General features: G+C 45.9%; 1 protein-coding gene across 4 annotated transcripts in view; it reads left to right on the forward strand.

The window, feature by feature from the left end:
• NDST2 (N-deacetylase and N-sulfotransferase 2) overlaps window positions 1-12,562 on the forward strand; it is a 124,865-nt gene that overhangs the window by 104,481 nt on the left and 7,822 nt on the right. For all 4 annotated transcript variants that reach the window (XM_057377060.1, XM_057377062.1, XM_057377059.1 and 1 more), the window contains 6 exons: window positions 3,395-3,482; window positions 3,656-3,810; window positions 5,303-5,488; window positions 5,935-6,063; window positions 10,994-11,176; window positions 11,979-12,075. In XM_057377060.1, coding sequence (XP_057233043.1) covers window positions 3,395-3,482; window positions 3,656-3,810; window positions 5,303-5,488; window positions 5,935-6,063; window positions 10,994-11,176; window positions 11,979-12,075 — 838 coding nt within the window. The remainder of the gene's footprint in view (window positions 1-3,394; window positions 3,483-3,655; window positions 3,811-5,302; window positions 5,489-5,934; window positions 6,064-10,993; window positions 11,177-11,978; window positions 12,076-12,562) is intronic.

The following is a 12,562-nucleotide window of genomic DNA, read 5'->3' on the forward strand; positions in this document are numbered from 1 at the left end:
TTACCATAATTTGAGATTATTAAAAAGCATTTTTTTAAGTGATGGGCATCGAACATCAGAGTGAAGCTTAGACATTTTTTTTCCATTGTGTCCAGAAATGTGCATTGGAATGTAGTTTTCTGTCACTCGGGCCTGCAGCATGGCTGCCCTAGTTAAGTACTAAAGGCCTCCAAAAATGCAGATTGTGCATTGCAGTAAATGTTCTCTGACAGACTGTGACAAATGTGAATCAGGTCTGGCCTTGATGTGGCCTAAGAGCWCTGGTGGCCATTGCTGGGAATCTCTTTGGAGACCCCATCTGTGCTTTGCTGGCAGGGRGCTTAGCTGGGGCAGGGGCCTTTCTGGCTGGTTAGTGGGCAGGCTTGTATCTTGGAAGGCTTTCTGAAATAAAAGATAATAATAAAATATAAAAACACATAAAAGAATATAAAAAGAGATTCTTGGATGGATTGAGGGGCAGTTTTCTAGGGGAAGAAGGCCTGCTTTTTAGAGGTTGGGATAGCTAAAATGCTAGCCCTCTCTTTTACCATGTGAGCAACTGAATTTTTAAAATTTCTGTTCACATCTGGCTGGCTGTTTTCTCTCTTAATGGGTAGCTTAGCTCACATTTCTTGATTGCCTTTTTTGTAAGAGTCTCAGAGCACATTATAGATATAAATGAAATGCCACTTGAATCACCTGTTAGATATGATTAGTACTATTGTATTCATCCTGAATGAAAGAGAAACAGAGTGTAGAGAGAAGTGCCATCTTCAGTCTGTTCCCACACGTGCATTATTGCACCTTACTACAGCTCACAGACCTCTTGGAACMTGTGTGGAACCAGGAAACATGGAATGCATAATGTGTTGAAACAAATGTCCAAATATTGGCRCCTTAGTCTCCTTGATCCTGTTCAGGGGAAGGACATTTCTTCAGACCTGTGCTGTGCCACCTTACGGATGTGGCTGTGACAAGAACCCGGCATCAGCAGAGGGGTGGCACACGATTAGCAATAAACCTGCAGGACTCCATAGGGCTTCACATTCTGAATTCCTGGGATCCCCCCCAGTTCCTCCCTGGTCTCTCCCAGGACACAAAGGATTGCAGCCTGCTGGAGCAGGGCTTTTTGGGATTTATTATCAGACAGATGTGTTGTCATGGTAACGCCAGCCAGGCTTTAAATCTCTTTTCTGTGCAGGGGAATGCTAAGCCTCTTAACCACTGTCTTTCCTCCCACCACTTTCCTACCCAACTTGAGGAATTGGATGTGCCTTTCAGGGCAGCAGAGAGAAATGGTGAGGCTTGGGACATCTCTGGAGAAAGAAAAGAAAGTGGCACTTTCCTGTCTGAGTTAGTGGGCAATGTGTTCAAGGTGCTGGTCCCGAATTTGAAGTGATCTTGTTAACTGTCATGGGGACAGAYAGGTGCCTCTCTGAGGAGAGATGCACAACTCATAGTCTGTGGGGTGAGTCCCTGTGTCTTGCTGGGCTACATACAAGGGACTTGACCTCCCTTTACCTGTGCTGCATCTTTTGCTACAAAGGAGGCTTCAGCTATCAGCATTGCTGGCATGACACTTTTTAAAGCGCTGTCTGTGTTTTGATGAGTTCTGGAGATGCCACATGCCTTACATTTATCAAATTGCTGTTCTTGAGTGGGGGCTGAGGTAAAGATGTGSTAAGCAAGTAGCCATGGAAAAGCTGAAATCTTTGAAGTTTGTCCCAGGCTGCATTTAGTGTCACTGTTGTCTGRATGTGGGAATGAGGAACAGGCAATTAAGTGTGTCTGTAGGGAAAGGTCTGAAGGCTTGGTTTCCTCACAGAGAGCATTGAGAGTGTCTCGTAGCAATGCACATGTAACCTGCCTGCTCTGCCGTGGTCAGGAACTGCTCAGTTTATGTTTGCAGTGAATGGGTGATTGAAGTAAATTACAGAAGTAATTTTAATATTAATGTGATGAGCAGTGTTTGGTTAGCACTGGTTTGATCCATCAGTGACAGCAGTGATTTGTCAGCTTATCCATGACAGGTCGATTCAAGGCACCTGCACGGAATGTGAGTCTGCCTTTGTGAGTGCCCTTCCACCACAAGAATGCCTGTGCATTATGAGCCCTGTGAAAGCACTTTGCAGTGCTCTTTAGTGTTCCTTGGGGCTGCAGAAGGGCAGCTGATGCAGTAAGATCTGTCCATCTTCCCTACACAGTTGGATAGGYCTGTGTGGTTTCCTCAGAGTTATATTCCATGTTTCCTGTGTTTGCATCCAGTCAAAGTCTGTTGTTGGGAGGTCATCACCTTTACCTTGGTGCAGCCACTGATTCATTGCTTTCTGAGAAAAGCGATTAAAATCTAAATAGCCTAGACAAGGACTGTGTCTGTCACCTGCCAACAGCCCTYCTGCCAGCCCCTGCTTGATTGAGAATTCTCCCATAGGGAGATGCACCAGTGACATTTCCCCAAAGCACACTGGTAGCAGCAGAGCATTTATCTCAGGGCTTCTCCCTTTTTATCATCTTCCAGCAGAAGATATTTGGCTACAATTAGTTTGTGTCCTACTTGTCTGTGACACACTGAGCCTCTGGKGTTTGTTTTTTTCTGTCAAGGCTGTCTGCTGTCTTACTCTGTACACTGCTGGACCTTGAGGTTCGTGGCACAAGACACCTTCCCTTTGGCTAAAGCAATTGCTTTGGAYATTTAAAGCAATCACAAATGAGCACGAGAAAACCTGTAGGAGATGTGARGATTGTGAATGTTGGCTTTTCCAGACTTCTTCCCCACAATCGAGGAGACTTTTTCTGCTACAAAACTTTGGCACTTTCAAGAGAACACAAAATCAGGGATATTTCTCTGCTGTGGTGRGACTTGTCGCATGGGTAGTTCTGAGAATCTACATTTCCTCTCCAGATAAAAGCCCCCTCCCTTTGCATCACTTGGTTACTGTTCACAATATTGTTGACTTCTTTTCCTTCATCTGTGTACCATGGGCTGCCCCATCCTCCTTTTCATTAGCAGGACTGAGAAAGGGCAGAGGTTCATTAGCCAAGTCCCAGCCAACATGGGAGAGGAAGGGAGCATTGTGGTTGAACCCATAAAGCATAGGGGATCTGTTGGCTTTCAAGTGAGGTTTATTGTCCCCTTTCCTTGGAACAGATGCTCTGGCTTCTTCACATTGAAGTGGAGAGCATGATCTGTCTGACTGTGGTTTTGAAGGGTATCATTCAGTACAACACAACTACTCCAAGTAAAGGCAGTTTGAGAAGTACTCACCTGCTCTGCTCCACTCTAAGGGAAACAATGCCTAAAACCCATCCTCTGTGATATCTCTTCAGACTTAACTGGGCACCAGCAGAGCACAGAGACATGTTACAGAGCCAAAAATATTAATATGAATGTTCCTTTTTCCTTTTGTTCAAACAGGCTTTACTGAGCACTCAGAATAAGCTGAGAACTTTAGTCCCAAATTTCACCTTCAACCTGGGCTTCTCAGGGAAATTCTACCACACAGGTAAGCCCCTGGCACTCCTTTGTGCCAGCCCCCACCGTGGGGTGTGAGTYGTGTGTGATGCACCAGAGAGAGGGGTTGAAGGACTCAGTGCTGCAGGGCATTAGCCACTGCTTTTAAACATTGCACCCCTCTTCTGCCTTTTGATTTTGCACTTCCTTTTCTGCTTTCTCTAGGTACAGATGAGGAAGATGAAGGGGATGACATGCTGCTCAAGCACAGGAAGGAGTTCTGGTGGTTCCCTCACATGTGGAGTCACATGCAGCCTCATCTCTTCCACAATGTTACTGTGTTGGCTGAGCAGATGAAGCTCAACAAGCAGTTTGCTGTGGTAAGGAGCATTGCARTTTATTTACTTTACAATGCTTATCCTTAAACACTTTTCTCCTGGAAWAGCTGTTTGAACCCAAATAGTCTAGTTACTATTCAGCTGCATTCAGGACAGGCAGYTCTGAATGTTCAAATCAGTGTGTGGCTCCTGCTGTCTTGAGGCAAGGAACACCATTCACATGCCTGCTTGTTGGATGGGAAATGTTTCCCAGCACCTGCATGGCCCCAGGCAGCTCCRCTGCATTCCAGGGTGCAAATCCCAAGGCTCTTGTTTCCTGAGGTGTGAACTTGTAGCTTTACCATCCAAACACAATTAATTTACAGACTCTGGCAGTGAGAAAGCATTTGCTTTTCTATCCTTACTCAGTGTGGTTCTGTAAGGAAGTCACCTGGTCAGTAGTATTAAATGCTCTGTCTGCTAACAGCCCTTCTGGCCTTCCAGACAATGCTGAAGGAAGTTACTTGTCTAGGAAGCACAGAGGAAATTCCCTGGGTTTTGGCAGAGGAGGGGGAAGCCTTGAACATCCTGCGTTCCTGGAACAATGTCKGTTTGGTTCTTACAGCCCAGAGTTGAATATAGCAGACATGTTTCTCTGCAAAGAAATGTCCTCTTCACCTCTAGTTTGGTTCTTTTGATGGTAATCCCCTTGGGAATAGCAGGCTGCTGTCTGTGCTCCTGTGACACACACAGACTAGGAATGATCTTGAATGCAGAGCACAGTCACAGCATTATAGAAACATTTTAGGCTCCTCCTTTTCCTGGTTAAATAACAGTGCARTCTTTTCCAAAGAGAGACAAAGCACAGAACACAATTACACATATTTAACATAAAACAGGCTAGCAGTCAGAGAAGGTTACTGCTTCATTTAGGGGCTCTGGTTTTATTGTGCACTACCAGGGCAGAGCTGTCATCATTGATATTGTTACCAGAGCCACATAGTGGAATTAAAACCCAAGAAAGTCAGAAATTTCCTGTCATTTTAGTATAGCTCCAGGCCCCATATATTCACYCTCAATTGTCTCTTCTTCCATGTCTGCTTTTCTTTGAATTGCTAGAGACAATACAGATCCCCCTTGTCATCTTCCTTTTCTCGGTATCAGTTAAGGAAATTTTGTTTTCCTTCTCTAGTGACACATATCTAGGCATTGTGGGAGTGAGATGTGTCACTGAACAGCATTGATTAGTTTGTAGTAACCACGGAGCCTGACCTGAGGGTTCTGAATTAATCTGATTTGTCACACCTGCAAGCTACAAGGCCAATCTTACAGCAGCTGTTACCAGTGCTTAATGTCCTTGTTGGTACAGAACTGCCCTTCTATTTCTACAGATGCATAAAATAAGAAATACAAGCAGTATTTCAAGTTTCCCAATCCAGCGACTTTTCATGTCCCTCTGTCATCTTGCTCCARCTTGGATGTTGTCACTAAATATAATCCTTATTAAGGCTGTTTGTTAAATACTGAATTATCAAGCTGTGTATTCTGCTTCCAGGAGCATGGGATTCCCACAGATTTAGGCTACGCTGTAGCCCCCCATCATTCTGGGGTTTATCCTGTCCACACACAACTCTATGAGGCGTGGAAATCCGTTTGGAGCATCCAAGTAACGAGCACAGAAGAATACCCACACCTACGGCCTGCCCGGTACCGCCGGGGATTCATCCATAATGGAATCATGGTAAGGACAGCAGAACMCACTTTCCTGCCCAGGGAATGGCCTTCTCATAACCTCCATCAGAGACATTAATCTTAATATCACCAGTGTTTCCAAAATTATTAACTGAGGCAAAGGAAAAACRGCTGGCTGAAGTCAGTTGTGTGTTTCTCAGAACAGTTCAGGGTCAGTACTGAATGGAGAACAAAACCAAGCCCATCAAGACTAAACTGGATTGTTTGTACTGTGATGAGTGTAGTGGTTGGGAGGAATAGCAAAAGTCCCCTGAACCCTTGTTTGTACTGTGATGAGTGTAGTGGTTGGGAGGAATAGCAAAAGTCCCCTGAACCCATATCACTTACACCCCTTACTCTTTATATTGATCCATAAAGTACTGCTTTGACTCATTCTCATAAAGATTTTGCTTCATCTGCCTCTTGTCTAACTTCGCTTTTTTCTGATATTGCCAGGTTCTGCCTCGACAGACCTGTGGTCTTTTTACTCACACCATCTTCTATAATGAATATCCTGGTGGCTCAAAGGAGTTGGACAAGAGCATTCGTGGAGGTGAACTCTTCCTGACSGTGCTTCTGAACCCAGTAAGTTCATCTAAAAAGGGACTTGGTGCACAGTTGTCCCAGCACATGTGCCTGATATGGGAAAAGACTTAGATCTGTCTGGAGCTTTAGTGGAACCCCCATCACAGTGTGGGTATCTCCAGAGTGTTGCTTGGGAGATGTGAAATAGAGGCCAAGGAAGTAGTTGCTGGTTAATGGTGCCTTGCTTCACMCTGCCAAGGGAGCATCAGTGTTGAGTGCATTGCGAGGTGCAGCACTGAGCAGGCACAAACCAGCCAGGGTGACAATGCTCACCATGGCCCCCAGCAGAGGGGTGCTACTTGGGCTGCTCTTCAGCCATCTTCATCAATCACCAGTGACATGTGCCTTGGTTCCTTCTGTTCCACACACATCTCCTGCCTGCTGGCTTCTCCCCTGGCTTGCTGATGAGTTTTGCTCTCAATAATTGCTTTTGCTGGGCTTTCATTATGAAGTGTTCTCTCCTTTCTTTCAGTGTAGACACTTGAAACAATTTCTGTGTTCTGTTTTTGTGATGTAACTGTTACACTAAGGCTCTTTTGTGAGAGGTGTTTCATTTTGCCTTTCGATATTCCTGTCAACCCACTAAGCAAATGTAGTACCTTCAACATCCTGCAGTCCCTTCTTAGGTCTTAGCATCAACAGCAAATCACATGAGCTTCTCACTTCCCACTGAGGCTAGGGTGGTGTACTAGGAGGCAGGAGATGCAAAAAAAACCTAKTCATTTTTAGAAAATTCTGAATGGGATTGAATGAAGAGATGAAGTTTTGTAGCCCTCTCCAATCACAGATTACACTCCCTCCTATTTCTGCTYGTTGGCTGCACAGGAAGACATGCTGCTCTTTTTGTTTGTACAGTAACTTTCTCAATTCCCCACCTGAATTTCTTTCTTACTAAAGCTGATTTGGCACCTCACCCACAGCTGCTTGTCTTTCATTTCTCTGAGTAGATGTTGCCCTGCAAGGTTTAGACAGTAATTTTAGAATGTTTATCTCTGTAGTTACTCCTGAATATAATAATGCTTAATCTCTTATTTTCTCATGACTTCACCACCTTACTTTTCCCTTATTTTCCATCAATGCCTCAGTATGGACAAGGAGCCATGCAGGCAGATCTGAGGGAAAGTAAGTTGGTTCTGGCTGGTTTCTTAGGTGGGAATCCTGGAGTACTGCTGCCAGTCCTTGAGTACTTGTTTGTGGGATTTTTTCATGTAACACCTGTGGCTCTGTTCACCATGGTGTTTTCTTTCATTCCCTCTTGCTTTTGCACCTTGATTGCAGGGTTGAATGTGCAGGTTTAGCCACTTTTGGTAGGGGCCGTAGAAGACCAGGAAATCAGAAAATCAACTTTTTTTCATCAATGACTTTAATTTTTCCCATGTCTCTTGCTTTCTGTAGTGTTTAGTAGAACTGTGATTGTGATAAGACCCTCACGGTGTGCTCTGGGTGCACCAGACAGGCTGTAGTTGGCAAACAGGCCTGTTGTTTCTGAAGGCTGGCCTGTGACCAGCTCTGGCTCATGTATGATCTGCAGAAGCTGTGGGTCTCTGACAGCCCCAGCTACAAAGCTGTAGGACATTATACTTTCAGGTCTGGAAGCCAGTCCTGTGTCCCTATTGCCTAAGACACAATTGTTATCTTTGCACACCACAACCAAACCTGTCTGCTTGATAAAAGTCTGGAGTAAGGAGGAAGTTGTTCTTTGCATTTTGTATGGAAACGTATCAGATGGAAATAAACTGCTTTTTTCTCTCGACTATTTCTTTTCTAGGCTTGTGTTCCCATATGCCAGGTGAATTGCAACATGCCCCACTTTGTAATTGTCAAATCCTAAAGCAYGCCTCTGTGAAAGTTAAAGCTATAGATTTCTCTTGGAAAACCAGTTGCTAGGCTGTGATCGAGAGATCTTTACTGGTCTAGAGGCTGTGCCAAAGAATTAATAGAAACACAGTATCTAGAACTACCATTAAAATTTGCTGATAAGATGTGGCATTCAAAGCAGCTGGCTGGTATAGGATGAGCTTATTTGCTTGATTTACTGTTGGCTTTTCATGGTGACTTAAAACTCTTTCAGGCACCCTCAGATGCTTCCCATGTTTGCACTTGTTCTTCCTTTTGGCAGTGTAGCATTTCTCTGTGTCAGAGCAGAGTGCTGTGCTCTGAGCTCCTCTCGTGTTTGCACAGTGACTCAGACCTTGCATTCCTCCCCTTGCTGATAGAGCCATCTCAGGGGCCTGATGGAAAGCTGGCCAGCTCTGCAGCCCCAGCAGTGATCCGTAGCAGACTTGGACCAGGCCTCTTTCAGTCCTTTTTGGTGCTTCCAGGTCCCTTTAAGTGCCATGGAGGAGTCTCCAAGCCTGTACGTGTATGATTAACTCCACAGTGCAAACAGAAGTTGTTTGATCTTCTGACTAGTGAACAAGGTCTGATGTCAGCATTGCTGTTGATCTGAGCACAGGCTGATGGCTTCTCACAAACACTTGTGCTCACACTGTGCAGGGTGGTTACTGCCGTGCCCACAGCTGCCTGTTACATAGTGAAACAGTGCTCAGACCCTGCTGTTTCTGTATTCTAGGCTCTGAGACCTYTGCTCTCATCTTTCCTTAGTGCGAAATCATGGCACACTGGCAGTAGAAGGGAGGGGAAGGGTGGGAGATGTTATTTCCAAGTGAGTCTGCAGAGTCAGAGGGTGTGGATGGGAGGGAGAGAGGGAGAGATGGCCCTGGAGTGGAGCTTAGGGCAGAAGCAGTGCTCGGAGCGGTTCTGGCAGCAGGAGCTGTGATGGGGCAGAACAAACGGCCAGGTCTTGTTAAACAGTGCACGTGTTTGAGGCCATGACTGCACACTCATAGGTGCAGGGAAATGGCTCATTGCTTGGATTTGTCTTTTCTTATTCCAAACYCAGTTGCCTGGGACTGTTTGCAGGTGGTATTACCTGTGTGAGCCATTTGAGCCATTTTATCAAATGTAGTCAGTCTTGAGACATAGTTCCTAACCTGGATCCCATGCAGGCGTTTTTTTTTTTATTCTGAAAATCTTGAAGGGGTGAAATCTTGATGGCCTGTGTCCTCCCTGCTGTAGTACTTGATTTGTGCCAGTGAGCCAGACTCTTCATGCAGCAAATCTTTCCTCTAGATGTTTCGCTAGCAAGTCAAAGGGATGAGTTACACTGTGCTGTCACCGAACCTTCCTGATGTCTCCCAGAAAGGGGCAAAATACAACATGAGATGCATCCTTTTGCCACYATGCCTTGCAGTTCCACAGATCTTTCTGTCCTCTGCTCTGTGTTGTATTTAGCACATCCTTCTTACGCAACAGCACTGAGCACATGCTGCTCTTTGAAGTGTAGGTGCCAGAGCCTGTCTGGCAGGGCCTCTCTGTCAGCTCAGTAGGGAACCAGGAGGGAAAAAACTCACAGGCAGACAAATGTGATAAATTTGGAACTCCACTAACTTTCCATGTGTCCCAGTGTCCTACCAKTGTTTTCTCTTAGCTACCCAAAGACACTGTGTTGTGACCTTACGGACAGAATTAAATCTGTTTCATGCTGTCTTGGGGATGGCTCCCCTTCTCTTGCTGAGACCACTCCATGATGACACTAGGCAGAAAACTGAATTCAGACTTCCTCAGTGCCAGCAAATGTCTTCATCCCAAGACCATCTGTCTCCTGCTTCCCCATTTTGCTCTTTTTCCACTGTGACTGGGAAAGCCATTCCTGCCCCCTGCCAGGGAAGCCTGTCATTGCCTCCTGACCTTACCTGGTGTCACCAGAATTGAACCCTGAACTGAACTGCAGTGTGTGCTCCTACTGTGACTGAGGTCACTTTTCCTCTCTGCACTTGCAGGCATTGGGCAAGGAGTGCTAAATCAGCCATTCCTGCACTGGCTTCAGTGTTCTGCTTTTGTCTTTCTAACTTCTAGCCATGGTGTGGTTTATGTCTGGCCAAGTGCCATTGTGTCATGGGCACTGGGATGCTGAATTCCATGGGACATATCAAAACCACACACTAAAGTCAAGCTGACAACAGTCCTTCGCACTCTTTTCCAAAAGTTAAAATAATGAAAAACTGACAGGAGGARAATGTATCTGCTTGAGAAAAGAGATGGCTTGGCAAGGCAGGGATAGTGCACAACCTCCTGAGYGCTGCGGTGCTGGGGCGGCTGCCTCGGCTGTTGAGTGCCACTTTGCCCAAGGATGTTAAAGCTTGGCAGGACATTTTTCAGGGGCTGCCTGTGCTGAAGGTTCTTGCAAGCTAAAACTTAGCAGCTGGTGTTTGTTTCTAGCACAATATCTTAGTGCGGTGTCTCTTCGCAGTCCCAGATTCCCAGATATACCTGTTTGTATTTTAAAGTGAGAATTGCCAGTTGTTCCTTTACATTTGAGATGTCAACTCCAATGAGAATGAAAGTTGACAGGCTGTGAGCCCAGGAAGAACTCCTATGACAACTGTCCCTGTGCCATGTGGCCTGGCCTGCAGCTTGCTGCCCCCTCTCTGCCCTGCTCCCCTGCTGTAGGGACTGCAGCTCGAGAGCTTGCCCTGGTTGTGCCCTGGGAGAGGAAGGGAAGCTCCTGTTTTCCCACAAAAGAGGCTTTGCAGGGTTTTGACCAGTAGGGAGTTACCAAAGAAGCCTTGCTCGCCTAAATGTCGTAGAGCCGCTTGAATGGGATTTTGAAAGTGTTCTGGACTCACATCCAGAGTTCAGTTATCACACTCCCACACCATTCCCAGGGATTACTGAGAGGTCTGTGTCCCTCTTCTCCAGAGTTTTKCCTGTCTTGCAAGTGCTGTTTCCTGGCAGATGGACAATTGTCAGCCAAGACAGCCATGGCAGTCTGAGTTGTGAACAACCTCTTGCTGACCATGGAATCAAGCCAGGACGAAACAGTTCTGTTACCTTATTTACCAGTATTTCATGTCTTTCTTATTTTCAGATCAGCATCTTCATGACCCACCTGTCCAACTATGGGAATGACCGTCTAGGACTGTACACTTTTGAGAGCCTGGTCAAGTTTGTGCAGTGCTGGACCAACCTTCGCCTGCAAACATTGCCTCCTGTCCAGCTTGCAAAAAAGTACTTTGAGATCTTCCCACAGGAGAAGAATCCCTTGTGGCAGGTGAGAAGGCAGCTTTAACYGCTCCTAGTGGTTTTCTAAGAGGTGTATGCCACATTTAATGTGTGGCGAGACTGCTGATCCAGAGTGCAGAGGGGTAAAGCATAGAGCTTTTAGGTTTAACCTGTGTGGTTTCAGGCTGCCTGTGGCAAATGGCAAGGAAGAGATGGGGAGTAGGAGCAGCAGGACATGGTCACAGCAGGAGCTTAGGGACAGGGATGACTGTCACATATGACCAAGGGCCAGCTTGCAGGGATTTGGGTCATTAAAGGGCYTGTATTAGAGCAAGCTGCTGTGAAATGTAAAGTGTGCAAGCAAGAGCCCTGTTTGGTGCTGGAGGAGCTTGCAGGCATGTTAATGTGATTAATCTCAAAGTAATTTCACACTGCAGAATTCATGTTCATTAAATAAAAACACGCTTATTCCATTTTATCCCAGTGCAGCAGCTCTCTGCATGGTAATGAGCAGATGAACTTAACTGAAGGTGATAGAGTTGTCTGTCTGCCAGAAGTTCACAGATGCTGAGCTGTGCTATCAYGGTGGCCCAGCCCAGTATGCCTACATAGGGCAAGGCCTGTGGTTAACACTCTCAGAGGGACTTTGGCTCCCATGTCACTGGAGCCTTTGAAAATGGTCCCTCGTGTTTTTACTTAACACTTCTTGATGCCTGGCAGAGCAGCAGTGTGGCTCTGAAGTGTTCTTCATATGCTAATAGCTTTCTCCCGAGAGGACTGGCCCTTCCAGCTTTTCCTCCCCTTGCCATTACCTTCTGTGGTAATGCTTAATCTCATCACTTGTGCTACAGAATCCCTGTGATGATAAAAGACACAAGGATATCTGGTCCAAAGAGAAAACCTGTGATCGGCTCCCCAAGTTCCTCATCGTGGGACCTCAGAAAACTGGTAATGTGAATACTTTTATACAGATTGCTGCTTCCACCTCACTTTTGCAGACAGGAGCTGAACAGCTCTGTGCTGTAGATGGCTGCCCTTTCAGCAAGCTTCAAATGGCTGCAGAGGACATTTCAGACAATCTCAGATATGTTCTAACCAAAATTAGGCAAATCTGTCAGTACTTTTCCCCCTGGCACTGTGCTTGGCTTGCCCTACCTGTTTTGGTTTTCCATGTAAACTCAGAGAACCTGTGACCTTAGTGTGTCACAGAGATAAGCTGTCAGCAGGACTAAGCACACACACTTACCAAAGTACAGTGAATRTCCCCTAGTGCTTTTCTTGCTGCAGGTCTGTGTACCCACTGCATGCTCCATGTCACTGTCAGTGGGAGGGAGACAAACTCCTTTGTCTGATCTCTKTCACCAGCTTTTAACTGCTGTGGCATTGTGGTTGGCAGTGACAGGGCTGTGCTTTCTGTAATGATGAGTCCCTTCTA

The sequence above is a fragment of the Malurus melanocephalus genome, unplaced genomic scaffold, assembly GCF_030028575.1.
Source record: "Malurus melanocephalus ecotype Western Australia unplaced genomic scaffold, MMel_1.1 scaffold_299, whole genome shotgun sequence".
Lineage (NCBI taxonomy): Eukaryota > Metazoa > Chordata > Aves > Passeriformes > Maluridae > Malurus > Malurus melanocephalus.